This window comes from Trichechus manatus, unplaced genomic scaffold (genome assembly GCF_000243295.1).
Source record: "Trichechus manatus latirostris isolate Lorelei unplaced genomic scaffold, TriManLat1.0 scaffold00131, whole genome shotgun sequence".
NCBI lineage: Eukaryota > Metazoa > Chordata > Mammalia > Sirenia > Trichechidae > Trichechus > Trichechus manatus.
In genome coordinates this window covers 7,927,929-7,947,260 of record NW_004444067.1, presented here as the reverse complement: position 1 = coordinate 7,947,260, position 19,332 = coordinate 7,927,929, and the positions used below count along the sequence as shown (strand labels likewise).

The following is a 19,332-nucleotide window of genomic DNA, read 5'->3' as shown; positions in this document are numbered from 1 at the left end:
TCTTTATAAGCTGTGTCATGCCAGTTGAGCTAGATGTTCCGCGAGACCATGGTCCCCAGAGACCTCCGCCCAGCAATTCAGTCCCTCAGGGAGTTTGAATGTGTCTATGGGGCTTATCCTTGCCCAGTTTTATTTACAAAGTTTTCAAGTCTCATGAATAATCTGGGCAGCATAGCTTTTTCTCTTTTTTTCTATTCTGTGAAACAGTTTGATTAGGAGCAATTATTTTTCCCTAGAAGTATAGTACAATTAGCATGCAGAACCTTTGGGCTCAAAATCTTCCACTTCTGATGTAAAATTTCTTAGTGGTTGTTGATTAATTTAGGTTCTGTAGTTCCTGCTTGTTCATTTATGTTTTTCTAGAAAATCGTTCATATAAATTTTCCAAATATGTTGGCATAAAGTTGTTCATTCTTTTATAGTAAATTTTGTTTTTTTAAAAAATATCACTGCTTTTCAGTCCTATTTTAAAATCACTGCTGTGACTGTAGTTATTTATTTTTTGATCTGAGTATTTGCGCCCTCTTTTTCTCTTGATTTTTACTGCAAGGTATTCAGGGTCGGATTATCCAGTAAGCAAAATAAGCACGGACTTACTTGTCCTTACTTACTAATCTGTAGTGAACAATTTCACCTTTTTTCACCACATCAAAATTTCTGCTTGTAGGTATGGCTGGCATCTGTCAGTCTCCCAACCCCACAGCACCTTCCTACAGAATCAAAGCCTCTTTTCAAAATTACAGTCCCCGATAGAGGCCGATGACCCAGCGAGCAAGATAAGCACGGGCTGACTTGTGCTTACTTACTAATCTGTAGTGACCAATTGCACATGGGACTCACAGATTAGTAAACACAAGTAAACTTGTGCTTACCTTGCTTATTGGATAATCTGCCCCTGATATATGCCTGTATGGGTCTTTTCAAAGAAGCAGTTTTAGGTTGTTTTTATTTCTTTTTTTTTTTTTCCCCCCAGTAATTAATTTTTGCTCTTAATTTCTTTTTACATTATTTTAGATTACTTTGTTGCTGTTTTTCTGTTTCTTGACTTGATCACTTAATTTATTTGCTTTCTTTTTAATTTTTTACTCTCCCAAGAAATATGTGCATGCATTTAAAACCATCACCTGGGTGGTACAAGCAGTTTGCCACTGGCTGCTAACCTAAAAGTTGGTGGTTCAAACCCACCCAGTGGCACCATGGAAGAAAGGCCTGGCAGTCTGATTCTGTAAAGATTACAACCAAGAAAACCCTATAGAGCAGTTATACTGTGTAACACGTGGGGTCACCGTGCATTGGAATCAAATCTGTGGCAACAGGTTTGGGTTTTTTTTTGTTTGTTTGTTTATGCTAAAACGGTCATAAAAAAAACCAGAGGTTCCTTCCCCCAACATTGTCTCTTTTCAGTAGCAACCACTTTCAGCTACTTAGCAGTTCTGTCTTTGAACTGTCCTCAGTATTAATCAATTTGTGAAATTTTTAAATCTGTGTTAAATGAGAACTGTGGCTGTTACACCCTACCTTTTTCTCCCCACATCCTTAAATCACAATATAATTATATTGCAAATGTTGTAATGTAGTTTTCTGACAATTTTTGGCAAAATGTATGTTGTGTGTTTTCATTATGATAACTAAAGAGTCTTAACTGCTGAGACATGATGAGTTTCTTTCTTGTACAGCTTTTAGTTTTCCTGATGTTAATGATTGCCCTTTTATTTATTTGATTAGTTTTCCTTAAACTTTTGTAAAATGCCTCTCAATTCCAATTCCTCTAGGTCAAACCTGTCACACAATCTTACTAGTTTTTTACTTTCCTCACACATAACTGTAGGAGCCTTCCATCCTCCTACAGTCTAGACTCACCAGTTATTCTCTAGACACGCAACACACGGCATACTGCAACTTCTCTTTACCCTCATCCATTCCCTCATCTCTTCTCAATGTTAGATCTCCTGCTTACTTGAGACTCCCCCCCCCCTTTTTGGTGGATTACAATCTTACTACTTTCCAGAAAATGAGTTCATTGATATACATCTATTAAGGTTGTGTGTGACTAGAAATGACTTTATTGTGTCCTCACATTTGCATATCTTGGACTAGCATAGAAGTCCTGGATAGGAAATTATTTTCCCTCAGAGTTTGGAAAGCAGGGGAAGCTAGATAGAAGATGGAGCACTGTTCCTATTGAGAAATCCTATTCCATGTCTGTTACCATTTAAAGAGAGAAGAATGAGGAGGGCAGAAAGGCAAAGTACAAAAGTCAAAGAGAACAAAACATTTCTCCATTGTTTTGTCTTACACCATACTCCTTTCTTCTGTGTTCAGTTTCCGTCTTCCTTTAGAGCATCCTTTAGAAATTGTCAGTGGTAAACTTTCAGACATTTGTCATACATATGTCAGTGTCTTCTATATTGCTCTCACTCTTTAGCACAGTATTGAATTCTAGGTGGATATTTGTATCCCCTCAATACTTTTAATATATTATTACCTTGTCTTCTGGCCTCTATCTTTGCAGCTGAGAAGTCTAATCAGTATAACTGCTATCCCCTTGTAGGTAATTTGCCTTTTTCCTCTAGTAACTTAAATTTTAAATGATTATTATTGATATTCAACAGTTTACCCTCAATGTTCCTAGTGTATTTTAAAATTTTATTCTGCATAGTGTGTGGTACACACACTTTCAGATCAAGGGTTTTTATCTTTCTGTCAATTTTAGATAAAAACACCTATCACCTCTAACATTGATTTTTTTCTATTCCTTCTATCCTCTTCTTTTGAAATTTCTATTGGACATTTTATCGTTAGCACCATCTCCATTTTGTGATTGTGTGAGGTAGGACTTATGTTTTTCCCAAACTGCCATTTGTCCTGATACCATTTATTGACTAGTTCATCCTTTCCGCCACTGATATAAAGTGCTTACCTTTATCAAGTACTAAATATCTAGCAACACATGAATGTGTTTCTGAAGTTACTCTGTTGTATTGTTATTACTCCATTATAATTTGTTTAAATTACTAGAGATTTAGAATGCATTTTGAAATAAGACAAGGCCTCGTGTTCTTTTAATAATTACCTTGATTATGCATGTATGTTCATTTTTCTATAAAACTGTTAAAATCAGCTTGTCATGTTTCAAGAAATCCCTTTTCTTATATAAAGATCCTGGCAGTCCCTGGGTTACAAACGTTATCTGTTCCTATGTGTGCCTTTAAGTCGAATTTGCAGGTAAGTCAGAACAGGTAAATATAGTTCTTATTTAGCCTTACTTTAGTGCAGTGATTTTTAAAAGCTGCATGTGCAGCAAGTGAAGGTGATTGTGATGAAGAATTTGTTGTGAGTAGGGGTAGGGGTTGGTTCAATCTTTTCAAAGTGAGAGCAAATTTATATAACATTAAAGGTCTACAAGCTGTCTGTAAGTTGGACATTCATAACCCAGGGACTTACGGTAAATCAAAATCCCAATGCAATTCTAGTTTGAGAAAAATTGAAATCTTTATAACATTGAGTCTTCCCTTCCATGAGCATGTTGAATATCTCCATTTATTCAGATATTTTTATCCCCGTTGTTTAGCAAAGTTGTTTTGTTTTTATAATTTTGCAACTAAAAAACAAATACATCATGAGGAATGGGGGAATGAACCTACAGAACCATATTTAGCTTAACAACTGTATCCAAAAGGCAAACTGATTTTCTTTATTGAAGGAGAAGCCTAAATTTCCGATTTTGTTTTCCTTCTGACGGAAAGGTTTGCATTTGAAAAAATACCCCCCATAAACCTTAACTGTCATAAATTCATTTAGTTTATTCAATAAATGTTTGTTGAGTGTCTGCCATGTGCTGGGGACTGTTCTAGGTGCTGGGAATACAGCAACGAACAAATCAGACAAAAATCTGTAACAAACTAATGTGACAGACGTATATAAACTTCTGGTTTAAGGACATAGAATCTACCTGTCAAAGATCTTTGCCTAAATAAAAATGCCAATTTTATAATTCTGTCCATTTAAACTGGAGTCTGTTGAAGTATAATTCTGAGATAGAAGGCTTGCATTTGAAGGTTATCATCTTATTTTCAAAAAGTGAGACTTTTAAAAATATTAGCATAATAATCTTGTGATTTGTTATGATCTTTAAAGTCTCCAAACATGTATCTTTTGTATTCACACTATGTATCAATTGTTTTATTATTTGTATAGGCCATTATAAAAATTATCCAAAAAAATACTTCAGGAAAGTTATGTTGTTAACCTTGTTAGAGTCTTGTGCATTGCTTTGTTTTCTGATCACATTCAAGTTTTAGACAGAATAATTATAAGAAAATGTGTCCTTTTGGGAGCAAGATTAAATTGGAGTTAATCAAATGAACATTTGTTTTAAAGACACCTATGTAACAACTCCAGTAAAATTCCTTAATAAGAGATCAGCCCAGTCAACAGTCCTATTCACCATATGTAAGATCATTCAGATAAATACAAAGTTATATACAGTACAAATAAATTTACTTAGAACAATTGTGTTTAACAGGGAAATTGTTTTTCCTTTTCAAAAACTTAAAAAGTTGCAAATTATGCATGGAACTTAATCCAACAGCCATGTTTTATTGACAGATTCTCTTTAGCATTCGTTTTTTCCCCTTTCTTAAAATAATGCATGCTCCTTCCACCCAAGGCTGAGAAGTGGCCTACAGGGGAAGCCTTTACAATAGCCAGGATGGTGGTTCTAGAAAGAGGGCCAAAGCTGACTGTATTACATATCAATAAAAATCTTGGTAGAGATTTTAAGCTGACCAGACCTTTCTGGGAGGTAGAGGGGCTACAGTTTTTTTTTCACTCTGCTCTCAATGGGGCCGTACTTCCACATCTCTTCTTTTACCTGAACTTGCCTCTTTGGCTACAGGGAGAACACCTGCGGAGACGTAAATAACTAATCTTGGTGAAATGCATCCCTGCCCTAACTGGACCAGAGAAACAAGAAGAGGAACATCCTGATCTTTCTGCCCTGTTGTGGAGGCATATATCACTTTCAGACTCACAGGATGGCAGCCATTGACCTATCGCCCACATGGGCTCTGCGTGCACAGGACTCTGCCTGCTTCCATGTGGGAAGTACTAAGGAGGAAAAGATGGTTGCTAGATTTCCAACAACCTGGTTACAGAAACCAGTAACTTTCAAAGATGTGGCTGTGGAGTTCACACAGGAGGAGTGGGTAATGCTGGACCCTGCTCAAAGAAATTTGTACAGAGATGTGATGTTGGAAAATTATAGAAATCTTACCTCAGTGGAATATCAATTATGCAGGCCAACTGTGATCTCTCAGTTAGATCAAGAAGAGAGAAGAACTGTGGAGAGGAGAATTTCCCAAGGCACCTATCCAGACCGGGAGAATCTACTTAAAGCCAAAGAATCAACCCCTAAGAATATTTTTTGTGAAGAACCATCCAATGGAATGAAAATGATGAGACTCACAATGGATGATTATTGGTCCTTTACTTTAGAAGAAGACTGGGAATGCTATAAGATCAGAAAAGAGCACAAGATCCCAAAGGGACATTTGAGGCAAGTGAACTTTACCCAAAGGAAAGCAGCATGTCAGGAGAGATTCTATGACCATCACGAAATTGAGGAAAACTCTAAACTTGGCTCAAAACTTGTTTTTTCACAGAGAGTTTCGAGCAGTAAACATTGCTGTACATATGACTTAGATATGGAATGTTTGAAACATAATTCAGACATAAACAGTTATCAGAAATACTCTGTATGTGAGAAGCTCTGTGAAAGTCACGAATATAATAGAGCTTTCTGGTATCTTGAAAGAACTCAAATAACACAAAAAGAGTGCACATGCTTTAAATGTGAGATAAACTTCAAGCATAATATATTTCCTGTACATAACAATTTTTATATGGAGAATTCCGATGAATGTAATAAAAACAACAAAACCTCTTGTCATCATTCATCCCTTAATCAACAGGAGCAAACTCATAGTGGAGAGAAACATAAATGTAACCAGTGTGGAAAAGCCTTCAAAAGGATTTCTAATCGTATTTTGCATAAGAGAAGTCACATGGGTGAGAAACAATATGAATGTAAGGAATGTAGGAAACTTTTCCATGATTCCTCAACCTTAAGAAGACATGTGAGAACTCACACAGGAGAGAAACCCTATGATTGTAATCTATGTGGAAAAGCTTTTAGTCAAAAAACATCTCTTAAGTCTCATGTGAGAACTCACACTGGAGAGAAACCTTATGGGTGTAATCAGTGTGGAAAATCCTTTGGCACAAGCTCTTACCTTATAGTGCACAAGAGAATACACACTGGGGAGAAACTCTATGAATGCAGTGACTGTGGAAAAGCCTTTAACACAAGCTCTCACCTTAAGGTGCACAAGAAAATACATACTAGAGAGAGTATTTATGAATGCAATGACTGCGGAAAAGTTTTTAGTGGTCTCTCATCCCTTAGAATGCATGTGAGAACTCATACTGGAGAAAAACCTTTTGAATGTAAGGAATGTAGGAAGGCCTTCAGTGTTTCCTCTTCCCTTAGGAGACATGTGAGAACTCACACTGGAGAAAAACCCTATGAATGTATTCAGTGTGGAAAAGCCTTCAGTCAGAGCTCTTCACTTATTATACACAAGAGAATTCATATTGGGAGAGAAACCATCTAAGTGTACAGTGCCTTCTTCAGTGTCTTAAGGTAGACTAAAAACTCACTATGTCTTCTCTATTGTAAGTATTTAAGGCTATATGTATGGGCCTCTAAACACCTCTTTAACTAAACAACACAAGCTGTTACCTATGATGTTTTAGTTTCGGTTTCGTTATGGTGTTTAATATCTATTATGACTTTTTTAATACATGTGCTATTTGGAATTATGTATTCTTACCATGTGAGATATGAAGATTTTTAGTTACTTTTTCAATGATTGATTTCTAAGTTAACTGCATTGTCTTCAGAGTATCTGAACTATATGATGCTGCTTTGTTGGAATAATCTTGAGAGTTGCTCTCTGGCTCAGTGTGGCAATTATTGCTAGTAGCAAAATCTAATATCCAGCTCATCCTTCCTTAGTAATGAATCCCATTTTAGCTCAGGACAACAGTGTGTCCAGATACAAAACTCCTCTCAGCATCCTCGCAGCCAAAGATAGTCATATCCCCCATTTCTAGTCAATCAAACATAGATTAGTATCACTGGGGACAGACCTATCTGTTCTCTTAGACTTTTGTTTGCCTTTCTGCCCTCCCCTTTTTTCTCCCTTTTAATTTACCATTCCTGGAACTGGACCTGGATAATGACAACCATGACTTAAGAATGGTGTAGAAAAAAGGATCCTGGTACCCCAAAGGCACCTTTAAATAGCTGTGCTAGCTCTACACTGCTTATATTGGGGCATCTTTTTATGTGACAAAAATAAGCTTATTGATTTTTTTAAAAGAGCAATATGAATACAGTTGCTTTGTTATTAAAAAAAGAAAAGAAAAAAGACCACAGCAGCATGTAGAGTTACATGTTTTATGCTGGATACACGAATTTGTTTAGGAACATAGAAGAGGGAGAGTAGAAGAGGAACGCTGAAAGAACTTTTGTGCTGAACCAGAAGATGGAGCCAAGATCACTGAGAACAAGTAATTAGAGAAGCAAGAGGGAATCCCAATACTTCAGCATCAGAAATTCAGAGAATTTTTAAATAGAGGGGAAGTTACTCATTTCAAATGCTGGGTGAAGCCCTTGAGATTATGCTCCTTGGTCTTGCAGATACTGACCAGATTAGCTAAATTTTACTAGGAAAAAAAATAGCATATAGTGGAAGGAAGAAGTGATAGTTACAGTTTTAGCTATGTTAACTTTATAGGATGTTAAGACATCCACACGAACAGGTTTATATGTAGATCTACACTTCAGGAGATATCTAGGATGAGATAAAGAAAATTAGCAATATAAGTATATAGATTATAATAGACTATAGAGGTGGCTAAGATTGCATATGAAAAATGAATGGAGAAAAGTGAATGCCTGCTACTGACCCTGAAATCCTATATTTAAAAATAGAATAAAACAAGGAACCGTAGTAGAGAGATAAGAGAAAAACCTGGGGGAGTGGAGTTTCACCAAACCAGGACAAAGTAGTGTTTCAAAAAGGAAGGTACAGTCCGTTGTTTTAAATCCTCCTTAGATGTCAGAAAGCCTGTAAAAGTGACTATATCATAGAGCAATGTAAAGATCATTGGTGGGACCTTAGTAGGAGACAGTGCAGTGGTTGAGAATGGGTACTTTATTGAGTTGAGTTTAGGAATCAGTAATACCAAACACAGCATTGACAACTCTTCAAAAAGTTTGACAATACTAGGGCAAAGAGTAGCAGCTAGAGATAGACTTGGATTCAAGGGAAAGTATTTTTTTAATGAGAAACCAAAACATTTTTAAACGCTAATGTGATGGATCCAGTAGAGATTAAATATACAGGCATAAGTAGAGGGATAGTCAATAACAGTTCTTGAGAAGGGGATGGAGGTATCTGGGGCACAAATAGGATTGCTGTTTGCTATAAGAAAGGATACGTCCACCTGTCAGGAGGAAAGGAGGAATGGATGGTTTTAATTACCTTTTATTTATATCTAAGGTAATTGCATTGTGTTCAGAGTATCTGAACTATATAATGCTGTTTGGTGTTTTTTAAGACCTACTTTCTGTCCCAGTGTGGCAGATACTGCTAGTATCCTAATAACCTAATATGCATTTTCTTCTTCCTTACTAATAGAATCCCAGTTTTGCTTAGGGTAGCAATGTGTCTAGTTATAAAACTCCTTATCCTAGCTCCTTTGTACCCATGAGTGGCCATTTCCCCTGTACCTGGCCAATAAAAGGAGCTTTGGTGGTGCAGTGGTTAAGTGCTTGGCTGCTAACCAAAAGGTCAGTGGTTCAAACCCCCCAGCAGCTCCATGGGAGAAAAGATGTGGCAGTCTGCTTCTGTAAAGATTTACAACATTGGAAACCCTATGGGGACATTATACTTTGTCTTGTAGAGTTGCTGAGTTGGAATCAACTCCACAGCAGTGGGTTTGGGATTTGTTTTTTGTTTGACCAATAAAATAGGTACATGAGATGGACTGTAAATTTGTTGGCAAGATTATCTGCTAAGATGTCAACCAATGAATGCATACCTTGTTTTATGTGTTTATGTTTGCAGATACCTTATTTAATATAGTTTATTCATTGACATTGAACTCACAGCCAACAGCACTATAAACTCATGCCTCAGTGAAGCTTATCTAACACACATATTTTCTCTGTAAGGCACATCATAGCCTTCTTGGGCTTAGGAACACTAGACAGCACATCAACACTATGCTTGGGGCCATTTTAAACAGTGAAATCATCAGCAACAAAGATAAACACAAAAATGTTGTACTAAGTAGATCATAAAAGGACACTTGTTAACAGTATGAAAGAAGACAGAGCATCACCATGTTCAACCTCAGCTGGGAACGTATGTGTTGGGAAACTCAGATTTTTCATTGCTCTGTTCATTGTTGGGAAAGCAATTAAAAACAAAACCTGCCACCCCAGACAAACTTTCCACAAAAGTAGAAGAGAAAATTACTGAATGAACATTAAACCAGAAACTGATGTACATCACTGGCAATCCATTAAAGAGACTGCAAAGACAGAAATTTTGTCCTTTTACATAGCCGAGCAGATGCAAACCAGTTTATACGTGTTCTGAAAATAAAGGATAACTAGTCCTCAAGTAAGGCTTATGTAGTTCAGAATGTTGCATGAAGGGAGTTTTAGGAGGAAATTCTTATTTTTGACAGAATGATTCCCATATCATCTCTCTGGTAAGCTGGACTACTTACTACCTGCAAAGGCACTCCCAGATTGCATGTCACTCACCTGAACATTGGCCTCGTCACTTCTTTCTCCGTCATCCATAACGTTTCATCTTGCTTCAATGAGGAGGTCATGTTTAGTTTAGAACTATAAAGTCCTACTTACAATGGGGAGAAATTAGCTCTAATTTCTCCAAGTGCATTTCATCCTATTCTCCTATAATCTCCAGGCAACATGCTCCTTCCAAGTCATACTTTTGCAAATGCTTTTTTTCCTATGTCGAGAATACTCACCTTCCTCACTGTCCAGATCAGACATCATCAAACCGGCCCATGGGCCATACCTGGCCTGATGTCTGCTTTTGTATGGCCTTCAAGCTAACAATGGTCTGTATGTTTGAAAAGGATATTTAAGAAAAAATAAAAATATTTTGTGACACATAGAAATTGTATGAAACTCAAATGTCAGTGCCCTAAAATAAAGTTTATTGAAACACAATCATACTTGTTTTCATATTATTTATGACTGCTTTCACGCTACCATGGCAAGAGTACTTGCAACAGAGACCTTATGACCTGCAAAATCAAAAATATTTACTATCTAGCCCCTTTATGAAAAAGTTGTTGTCTCCCAGACTAGATAATTTCTGCTTAGTCTCGAGTCTGTTTAAATAACAGTTCCTACGCCAGATTCTCCATGATTTCTATCCCCACCACAGTTTTGTTAGATCCTCTAGACACTCATAACAACCTGTATTTTTGTCATGAAATCTCCTTTGCACTCAGAAAATACCTGATATGAAATGCATACAGCCAGATTCAAGGATAAGTTGAAGTTGGCCTGCCCTAAAATTTAAGCTGCGTGCTCTAAAATTTAAAACCTTAACATTGATCACTGATATCTGGAGTTTGTATAAACTCCTTATACCTATACACTATTTTTACACAGTCATGGGACTCATAATGTCGGTTTGGGCAATGTTCAACCACGTATACGTCCATAGTCCCATAAGGTTTTTTCTTTTAAAGGAAAAGCAATTCCTTATTTCCCCCTAATGGTTGTAAAGACCCCAAACTCCAAGACTGAACAAGCAGTAGGGCTCCAGAGCACATCCCAATCCCCACAGCACCTCCTGTTCCTCCTCCTGGCTTCATTCACCTGCCTAGCAACCACCTAGCAGCCGTACAGCCATTCACTCCCAGCGCAGGGCAGCACCTGTATCAGCACTTCTCCTGGCAGGGGCACTGGCAGGGGCACCAGCCAGGCATAGGGCACTTGTGACCCCTGGCTCCAGGTGGCAACAGTGGCCGCACATGTTCAGGATGGGGCTGTACCAACAGGGTGGCAGCAGCGAGGGCCACCACTGCCAGCTGCACTCCCGAAACCTCCTCCATGCCCCCATGCCCCCTCACCCCCTGCCTGGACATATGCAAAGTCACAAGGTGGCTGCCAGCATCCGACCCGCAGCTATATACCCGGCAAGGCCAGCCCCCTATATCTAGTAGACACAGCTCTCGGGCTTTGGCAGGCAGGCGGTGGTGGGGGCTTATGGGCCTGAACTCCTGCTCCTCAGGCAGGCGAACAGCAGGTGAGGCTAAGCATGTAGCGAGGGACTGCCTGTGTGCAGGATGGTGTTTGCACAACATCCAAATCACATAACATCCTATTTCATAGAACATATCGTGGATGTTAAAGCTATGAATGAATGTATTGCTAATGTCAATACTGAGAATAAAAGGCTTATGTATGGAAAATGACTTTGGCCTATCTCACCAAAGGGCATTCTCAGACCATTCTAATTAAATCCTAGGTGTTATGGATTGACTTGTGTCCCCCCAAATGTGTGTTGGAATCCTGACTCCTACACCTCCATGTAATCTCATTTGGGAATAGGTTTTCTTTGTTATGTTAATGAGGCCATTATCCGTGTAGGGTGTATCCTAAACCCACTTCTGAGATAGAAAAATCAAATTAGACACAGAAACAAGTAAGCACAAATTGGGAAGATGGAAGCACATGTGAGAATCGCCATGGTCATAGCCCAGCCCATATGAACCAAGGTATGCTTCTCATCAGTGTTTCAAACACACTACACTGTTTTAAATTAGTCTCTCCTGAACAACTCTTATAAAAAGTTGGGAAGCTTCAAAATGTGTGCACAATAGTAGCATATCTTATGGCAAGTTTGAGGAAATACAACCCTTCTAATAATTTCAAACCCTAGTATATGTAAATTAGGCTCCTTGGGAGTAAAACTTCTAAATTCTACCTCTGACAAAATGACTTATGAAATATTTATCTAACATGTTCTAGAGATGTGCCCTCCATGTGGCCACTACAATATTGTCAAGAAAGTCACTCCTATCCATATTATTTTTTCTCTTTCTATAAAATAAAATTGCATAACTTCCAAAGTAAACTAACGGTGTGAGTTTTGCCAGCTGGGCAGCTGTTATGGATTTAATTATGTCCCCCCAAAATATGTGTTGTAAATCATGACCTCTGTGCATATGATTATAATCCCACTTGGGAATGGGTTGTTCTATGTTAATGAGGCAGATTTAGTGTTGGGTCAATCTCTTTTGAGAGATGAGAGATTAAACGAGCAGAGATGACAAGCCACGTGAAGATAGCCCAGGAGCAGAAGCTCAAAGAGATAAGAACCTTCCTCCAGAGCCGACAGAGAAAGCCTTCCTCTAGAGCTGGCATCCTGAATTCAGACTTCTAGCCCCCTAAACTGTGAGAAAATAAATTTGTTAAAGCCAGCCACTTGTGGTATTTCTGTCATAGCAGCACTAGATAACTAAGCAGCTGATAATGTCAGAAGTTTTAAATAGGTGCTTACAGAAGAACTGTTTTCACTGTAAATGAACAAAATGGGGAAAACCACCTTGACGTTTTCTTGTGATGGATCCTTGACATGGATTGAATTGTGTCCCCCAAAGATATGTGTCAACTTGGCTAGGCTGTGATTCTCAGTATTGTGTGACTGTCCACCATTTTGTCATATGATGTGATTTTTCTGTGTTGTAATCCTACCTGTATGTTAATAAGGCAGGATTACAGGCAGTTATGTTAATAAGGCAAGACTCAATCTACAAGATTAGGTTGTGTTTTAAGTCGATCCCTTTTGACATATAAAAGAGAGAAGCGAGCAGAGAGACGGGAACCTCATACCACCAAGAAACAAGAGCCAGGAGAACAGCGCATCCTTTGGACTTGGGGTCCCTGCACTGAAAAGCTCCTAGATTGGGAAGATTGATGACAAGGACTTTCCCCCAGAGCTGACAGAGAGAAATCCTTCCCCTGGAGCTGACACCCTGAATTCACACTTCTAGCCTACTAAACCATGAGAATAAACTTGTTTGTTGAAGCCATCCACTTGTGGTATGTCTGTTATAGCAGCACTAGATAACTAAGACAACCCTATATACATTTATTTCTGAGTAAGAAATGTTTATAGTCGGATCCAAGTATAAACATGAATTAGCATAACCTTAATTCACTTTCTCAAAGTTAAAATCGTAAGATCTAGGATTGCTACCTAAAAGTGTTCCTATAATCATGTTTGTACAGTGTTTTTAGAAATGTACAATATTTTTCATTGATGTCGTTATGATAGTTGTATTTTCAGAATCACATATGCTGTGAAAAAAATCAAGTACAAAATTAACTCATTATAAACCAAAAGATTTATTCATAACTCTTTTCTAAATTTGTTTTAAATAAAAAAGTAAAACAACACACACCCTCTGCCCCCCAAAAAACACACACACACACCTCCCAGGCTGATTCCCTCCCTTATGACTTCTCAGAACTCTAGGATTTTGCCACATTCTAGTTTTTCCCCCACTATAATTCTCTGTGAAGGTTTAAAATATTGCAGAAAGTTACCTATATTCTTTTCAGTGATAAGGCTATTTTCTCTACTAGAATTTTTTTTTAATGACTGTTGCATGGTACATGAAGGCACTCCACAACCATTGTGTGATTTTGCTTCACTATGAATTTTCTGATGTGCAGGAGACAGTACACCCTTTGTGAAGCTCATTTCTTTCCTATTAATTCTGTCCTGAATGAGCAGATAGATGCAGAATGAGGGCTAATCTCTAAAAGCTTCCTCACATTTACTGAACATGGCTACAGCCTTTTCTGGTAGGAATCCACAATGTACAGGAAGGAAATCCTGCCACATAAAGATTCTTCTCCATATTTATTGATTTCTTCTGGCATTACAACAACAAAAAAAATAAGTATCTACTAATGCTTCCCCACACATTCCTACAGGTTTTCTCCAGAATGGATTCTCTGATGCTGAATAAGATACGAACCACGTTTCCTCACATTCAACACATTTTTATAGACGTCTTTCCAAGAGTTCTCTGAATTCAAAGTAAGGCATTAACTGCTTTTCTTTTTTTTTTTTAAATAATCTACATTCTTAGCTTTCTTCTACAATGTGAATTCGTTGGTGTTCAGTAAGGAATGTGTGGTAATTAAATGAATTTTCATATTCATAGGGGTTCTCTAGAGTGTGTGTTCTCTGATGTTTAGCAAGGTTTGAGCTCCAGCTGAAGGATTTGTTACATACATTACATACATAGGGTTTCTCCCCAGTATGAGTTATCTGATGTAGAATGAGGGAAAAGCTCCGACTGAAGGCTTTGTCACATTGAGCACAAGCATAGGGTTTTTCTCCAGTATGAATTTTCATATGTTGAGTAAGAGATGCGTGCCAAGTGAAAACTTTACCACATTCATCACATTCATAGAGCTTTTCTCCGGCGTGAATTCTCTGATGTTTAACAAGGAATGAGTGGCAACGGAAGGCTTTCGAACATTCATTACATTCATAGGGAGTTTTAGTAGTATGAATGCTCTGATGGCGTGTAAGGTGTGAGGAACGGCGAAATGCCTTCCCACATTCAATGCACTCATAAGGTTTCTCTCCCGTATGTGTAATCTGATGGCGAATGAGTTCTGAACCACTGTTAAAGGCTTTTCCACATTTTCTACATATATACTGTTTCTTTCCCATGTGAATTCTCTGATGTCGAGTGAGGTTTGAGGCACGGCTAAAGGCCTTTCCACATTCGGTACATTCATAGGGTTTCTCCCCAGTGTGTGTTCTCTGGTGTTCAATAAGGAATGAAAGGTAACTGAATGTTTTGTTACAGTCCTTACACTCATGGGGTTTCTTTCCAGTATGTATCATCTGATGTTTCACAAGGTTTGAGATCTGACTAAAGGTTTTGCCACATTCCTTACATACATATGGTTTCTCTCCAGTGTGAGTTCTCTGATGTAGCACAAGGGAAAAGCGCCGACTGAAAGTTTTCCCACATTCGTGGCATCCATAGGGCTTCTCTACAGTATTGATGCTCATGTGTTGAGCCAAGGCTTCTTGATGAGAGACTGTCACTTGCCTGATACATCCTTGACTTCTTTGCAGCATCTCAGTGTCAGCCACACACTTCCAACCGCCTTTAAAACTGGAATCCTCAGGGCAGTGGCTTAGAATTCTTTCCATTATCAAATACTGGTATGAATCATTTTCATAAATATCATTTTTTGGAGAAATCTCATTGATTTCACTGTTTGACTCTGAAACTGAAAAATATCAAAAAACCAGGCAAATGTTTCTTTTTTCTGTATAGAGTAAAATATGCAATCCACACCAAAATGCCAACAGCCTTCTTTGCAGAAATGGAAAAGCCAATCCTCAAATCTGCATGAAAGGGCAAGGAACCCCAAACAGCTAAAGCAACCTTAAAGAAGAATAAAGAAGGAGAATCTACACTTCCTGATTTCAAAACATACTATGAAGCCACAGTCACGAAAACAGCCTGGTACTGGTAAAATAATACACATACAGACCAATGGAATAGAATTGAAAGTCCAGAAATTAATCCATACATTATGGTCAACTGATTTTGGACAAGAGTGCTAAGTTCATTCAATGGGGAAAGAAGAGTCTCTTCAATAAATAGTGCTGGAAAATTTGATTTCCACATGCAGAAGGATGAATTGGGATGCAACCCTAACAACATATAACCATACACAAAATCCAACTGAAAACTGATCAAGGACCTAAATGTGAAAATTAAAACCATAAAATTCTTATACGAAAATATAGGAACATGCTTGACTTATTTTCTAACAACAGATTATCAGATATGACAAAAACATGAGCAACAAAAGACAAAATAAATCAATGCAACCTCATAACAATGAACCCTTTTATGCTTCTTTGGACAGACCGTGCCCAGTTTCAGGTTTCTCGGGAGGCTACTTTTCCACTGAAAGTATATGCTGCCTTCCAGTGGGGGCTTGTGTAACAGTGAAAAATGAAAGAAACGTTCTTTGGTGGAAATTCACTAAAGTAGAAGGCTTAGGTATGAGACAGTGCATCTAGGGAGAATAACTGGGTCAAAATGTCTCTTTTGGCTTTTGTACAGCTAGATAATCCTTGTAAGTATATTTATGGCTTCCTGTGTGATAGGAAGCCCTGGTGGATTTGAGTTTTTTGTGTGTGTCATATTTGGAAAACCAATGTGACAAACTAGAAGGCACCACCCTCCAAAGATCCTTGGGACAGATGGACCCACTAAACATCGCACCAGAGTACTGCCAACATTTTGTGGGAAAAGGTATGACCACGTTAAATTTTCAAAATTCATATTACCAACCAAAAATTTGAACCCACTCAATAACTAAGTATGCACTCCACTACTGAGAACACATGCCATCATCAAAAAAGTCTAAACACAAAAAAACTGGGAGCTTAAAAGGGTTACTTTTGGGTGGCACAAATGATTTGCTCTTGGCTACTAACCAAAAGTTTGGTGATTCAGATCTACCCAGCAGCTCCATGAAAGAAAGTCCTGGTGATCTGCTTCTATAAGATTACAGCCAAGAACACTCTATGGAGCAGTTCTACTCTGAAGCACATGGGGATGCCATGAGTTGTAACTGACTCCATGGCAACAAGTTTGGTTTAGGGTTTTTTGTTGTGAGCCGCTATAGACTAGGCCTCCGATTCATGGCGACCCAATGCACAATGGAATGAAACACTGCCCAGTCCTGCACCATCCCCATGATCAATTGAGGATCAGACTATTGTGATTTTCATTGGCTGATTTTTCTGAAGTACATCAACACTCCTATCCTCCTAGTCTGTCTTAGTCTGGAAGCTCCACTGAAACCTGTACAGCATCATAACACACAAGCCTCCACTGACGGATGGGTGGTGGCTGCATATAAGGTGCACTGACCAGGAACTGAACCCGATTCTCCTGCACATAAGACAAGAATGCTGCCACTACCACCAGTCTCTCAGTTTTTGGTTTTCTCACTCATCAAAGGACTTTGTCAACAAAGTGAAGAGACAATCTACAGACTTGGGAAAAATTTGCAGGAACCGTATATCCAATAAGAGTCTAATATCTCAATTATAAAAAAAATTCTACAGTTTGAAGACAAGACAAACAACCCATCTGACAAATAGACAAAGAACTTGAACATACAGTTTACCAAAGAGGATATTCAAAAGGCCAATAAGCACATAAAAAGATTCTCAATGTCATTAGTCATTAGGGATATGTTAATCAAAACCACAATGAGACACCACCTCACCACCATTAGAATGGAAATGATCAAATAAAAAACAATAGGTGTTGGCAAGGTTGTGGAGCAACAAAAACCCTCATCCATTTTAGTGGGAAGGCAAAATGGTACAGCTGCTGTGGAAAACAGTTTGGCAGTTCCTCAAAAAGTTGAACACAGAACTACCATATGACCCAGCAATTCCAATCTTAGATATATACCCAGAAATTAAACCAAGAATGCAAACAGAGATTTGTAAACCAACATTCATTGCCACACTTTTCACAATAGCCAAAAGATGGAAACAACTGAAATATCCATCAACAGATGAATGGATAAACAAAATATGTTATATACATACAATGGAATATTGCTCAGCTATAAAGGGAAATGAAGTCCTGAAACATGCCATAACATGGAGGAACCTAGAAAACGTTATGCTGAACAAAATAAGTCAGTTGCAAAAGGACAAATACTGTATGAAGGACAAATATATAGAAACCAAAGATTAGTGGTTATTGGGGGCAAGGAGGGCAAGGGAGAGAGTGGAAAGATGTAATGGGGAGTTTGTACTTAGGGGACACTAAGTTTATGTTAATGGTGCTGGAATAATTTGGAAAAGGATAAATGATAAAGATTGCATAACATAAAGAACATAACCAGTATCACTGAATTATACAGGTAGAAACTTGAATTGGCAAATTTTTTGTCGTGTATATTTTGACCATAACAAAAAATTAAAAATACATGAATAAAAGCCACTCCTACTTTTTTGAATTAGGAAAGTAAATTGAAAAAAAAATCTCATCAATTACATCACTTTCATAACTGTCATGTGACTGAAATCTGAAAGTATGCTCAGAAATTCAGAAGAGGTCAAACAGGACAGACATGGATGAATAAAAAAAAAACAAAAAAATAAACCCACCTGTGTCAAATCAATTTCAACTCATAATTTCAACTTATCTGACCTTATAAGACAGAGTAAAACTGCCCTATAGGGTTTCCAAGGCTATAAATCTTTATGAAAGCAGACTGCCGTGTCTCTCTCCTATAGAGCGGCTGGTGGGTTCAAACCAGACTTTTTGGTTAGCAGCTGAGCACCTGAACTGTGCCACCAGGGCTTCTTATGGATGAATAAGAAAGATTACATATAAGTCACTGAAGAAGAGAAAAAAACAACTATCAGGAAAACAAATACTTGGGAAGGATAGGGTGTTAAGTCTTCTTCACCATTTAAAATATATTTACTGCCAGAATTATCTGAAAATAGGAATTTTATACTGCTGCAAATAAACTACAAGTGTTCTTGGGTCCCACAAAGAGACTAGACTCTGAATTCACTTAGTGCCTTTGGAGCATCTTACAGTAACTTTATTCTAAATGAAAAAAATGGTTTCTTTGTGTCATGGATTGAATTGTGTCCCCAAAAAATATCTGTCAACTTGGCTGGGTCAAGATTCCCAGTATCGTATGATTGTGTACCATTTTGTAATCTGATGTGATTTCCTTATGTATTGTAAACTCTATCACTATGATGTAATAAGAGGGATTAGCAGCAGTGATACTGATAAGGTATACAAGATTAGATACTGTCTTAAACCACTCTCTTGAGATATAAGAGAAGTGAGCAGAGACACACAGGAACCTCTTATTACCAAGAAAGCAGTGTCGGGAGCAGAGCGCATCCTTTGGACCTGAGCTTCCTGTGCAGAGAAGCTCCCAGACCAATGGAAGATTGATGACATGGACCTTCCTCCAGAGCCAAAAGAGAGAGAAAGCCTTCTCCTGGAGCTGATGCCCTGAATTTGGACTTGTAGCCTACTGGACTGTGAGAGAATAAACTTCTCTTTGTTAAAGCCATCCACTTGTGGTATTTCTGTTAT

General features: G+C 38.0%; 2 protein-coding genes across 2 annotated transcripts in view; one reads left to right on the top strand and one right to left on the bottom strand.

The window, feature by feature from the left end:
- The first annotated feature begins 3,642 nt into the window (after positions 1-3,642).
- On the top strand, positions 3,643-8,993 carry ZNF891 (zinc finger protein 891). Its single transcript, XM_023739296.1, has one exon. It carries the CDS (start codon positions 5,037-5,039, stop codon positions 6,672-6,674), a length of 1,638 nt encoding a protein of 545 aa, XP_023595064.1. The 5' UTR covers positions 3,643-5,036; the 3' UTR covers positions 6,675-8,993.
- A 5,244-nt stretch (positions 8,994-14,237) lies between these two features.
- Positions 14,238-19,332, bottom strand: part of LOC101348966 (uncharacterized) — a 41,329-nt gene continuing 36,234 nt past the window's right edge. The window contains exon 13 of the mRNA XM_023739308.1: positions 14,238-15,451. Coding sequence (XP_023595076.1) covers positions 14,283-15,451 — 1,169 coding nt within the window. The 3' untranslated portion in view covers positions 14,238-14,282. The remainder of the gene's footprint in view (positions 15,452-19,332) is intronic.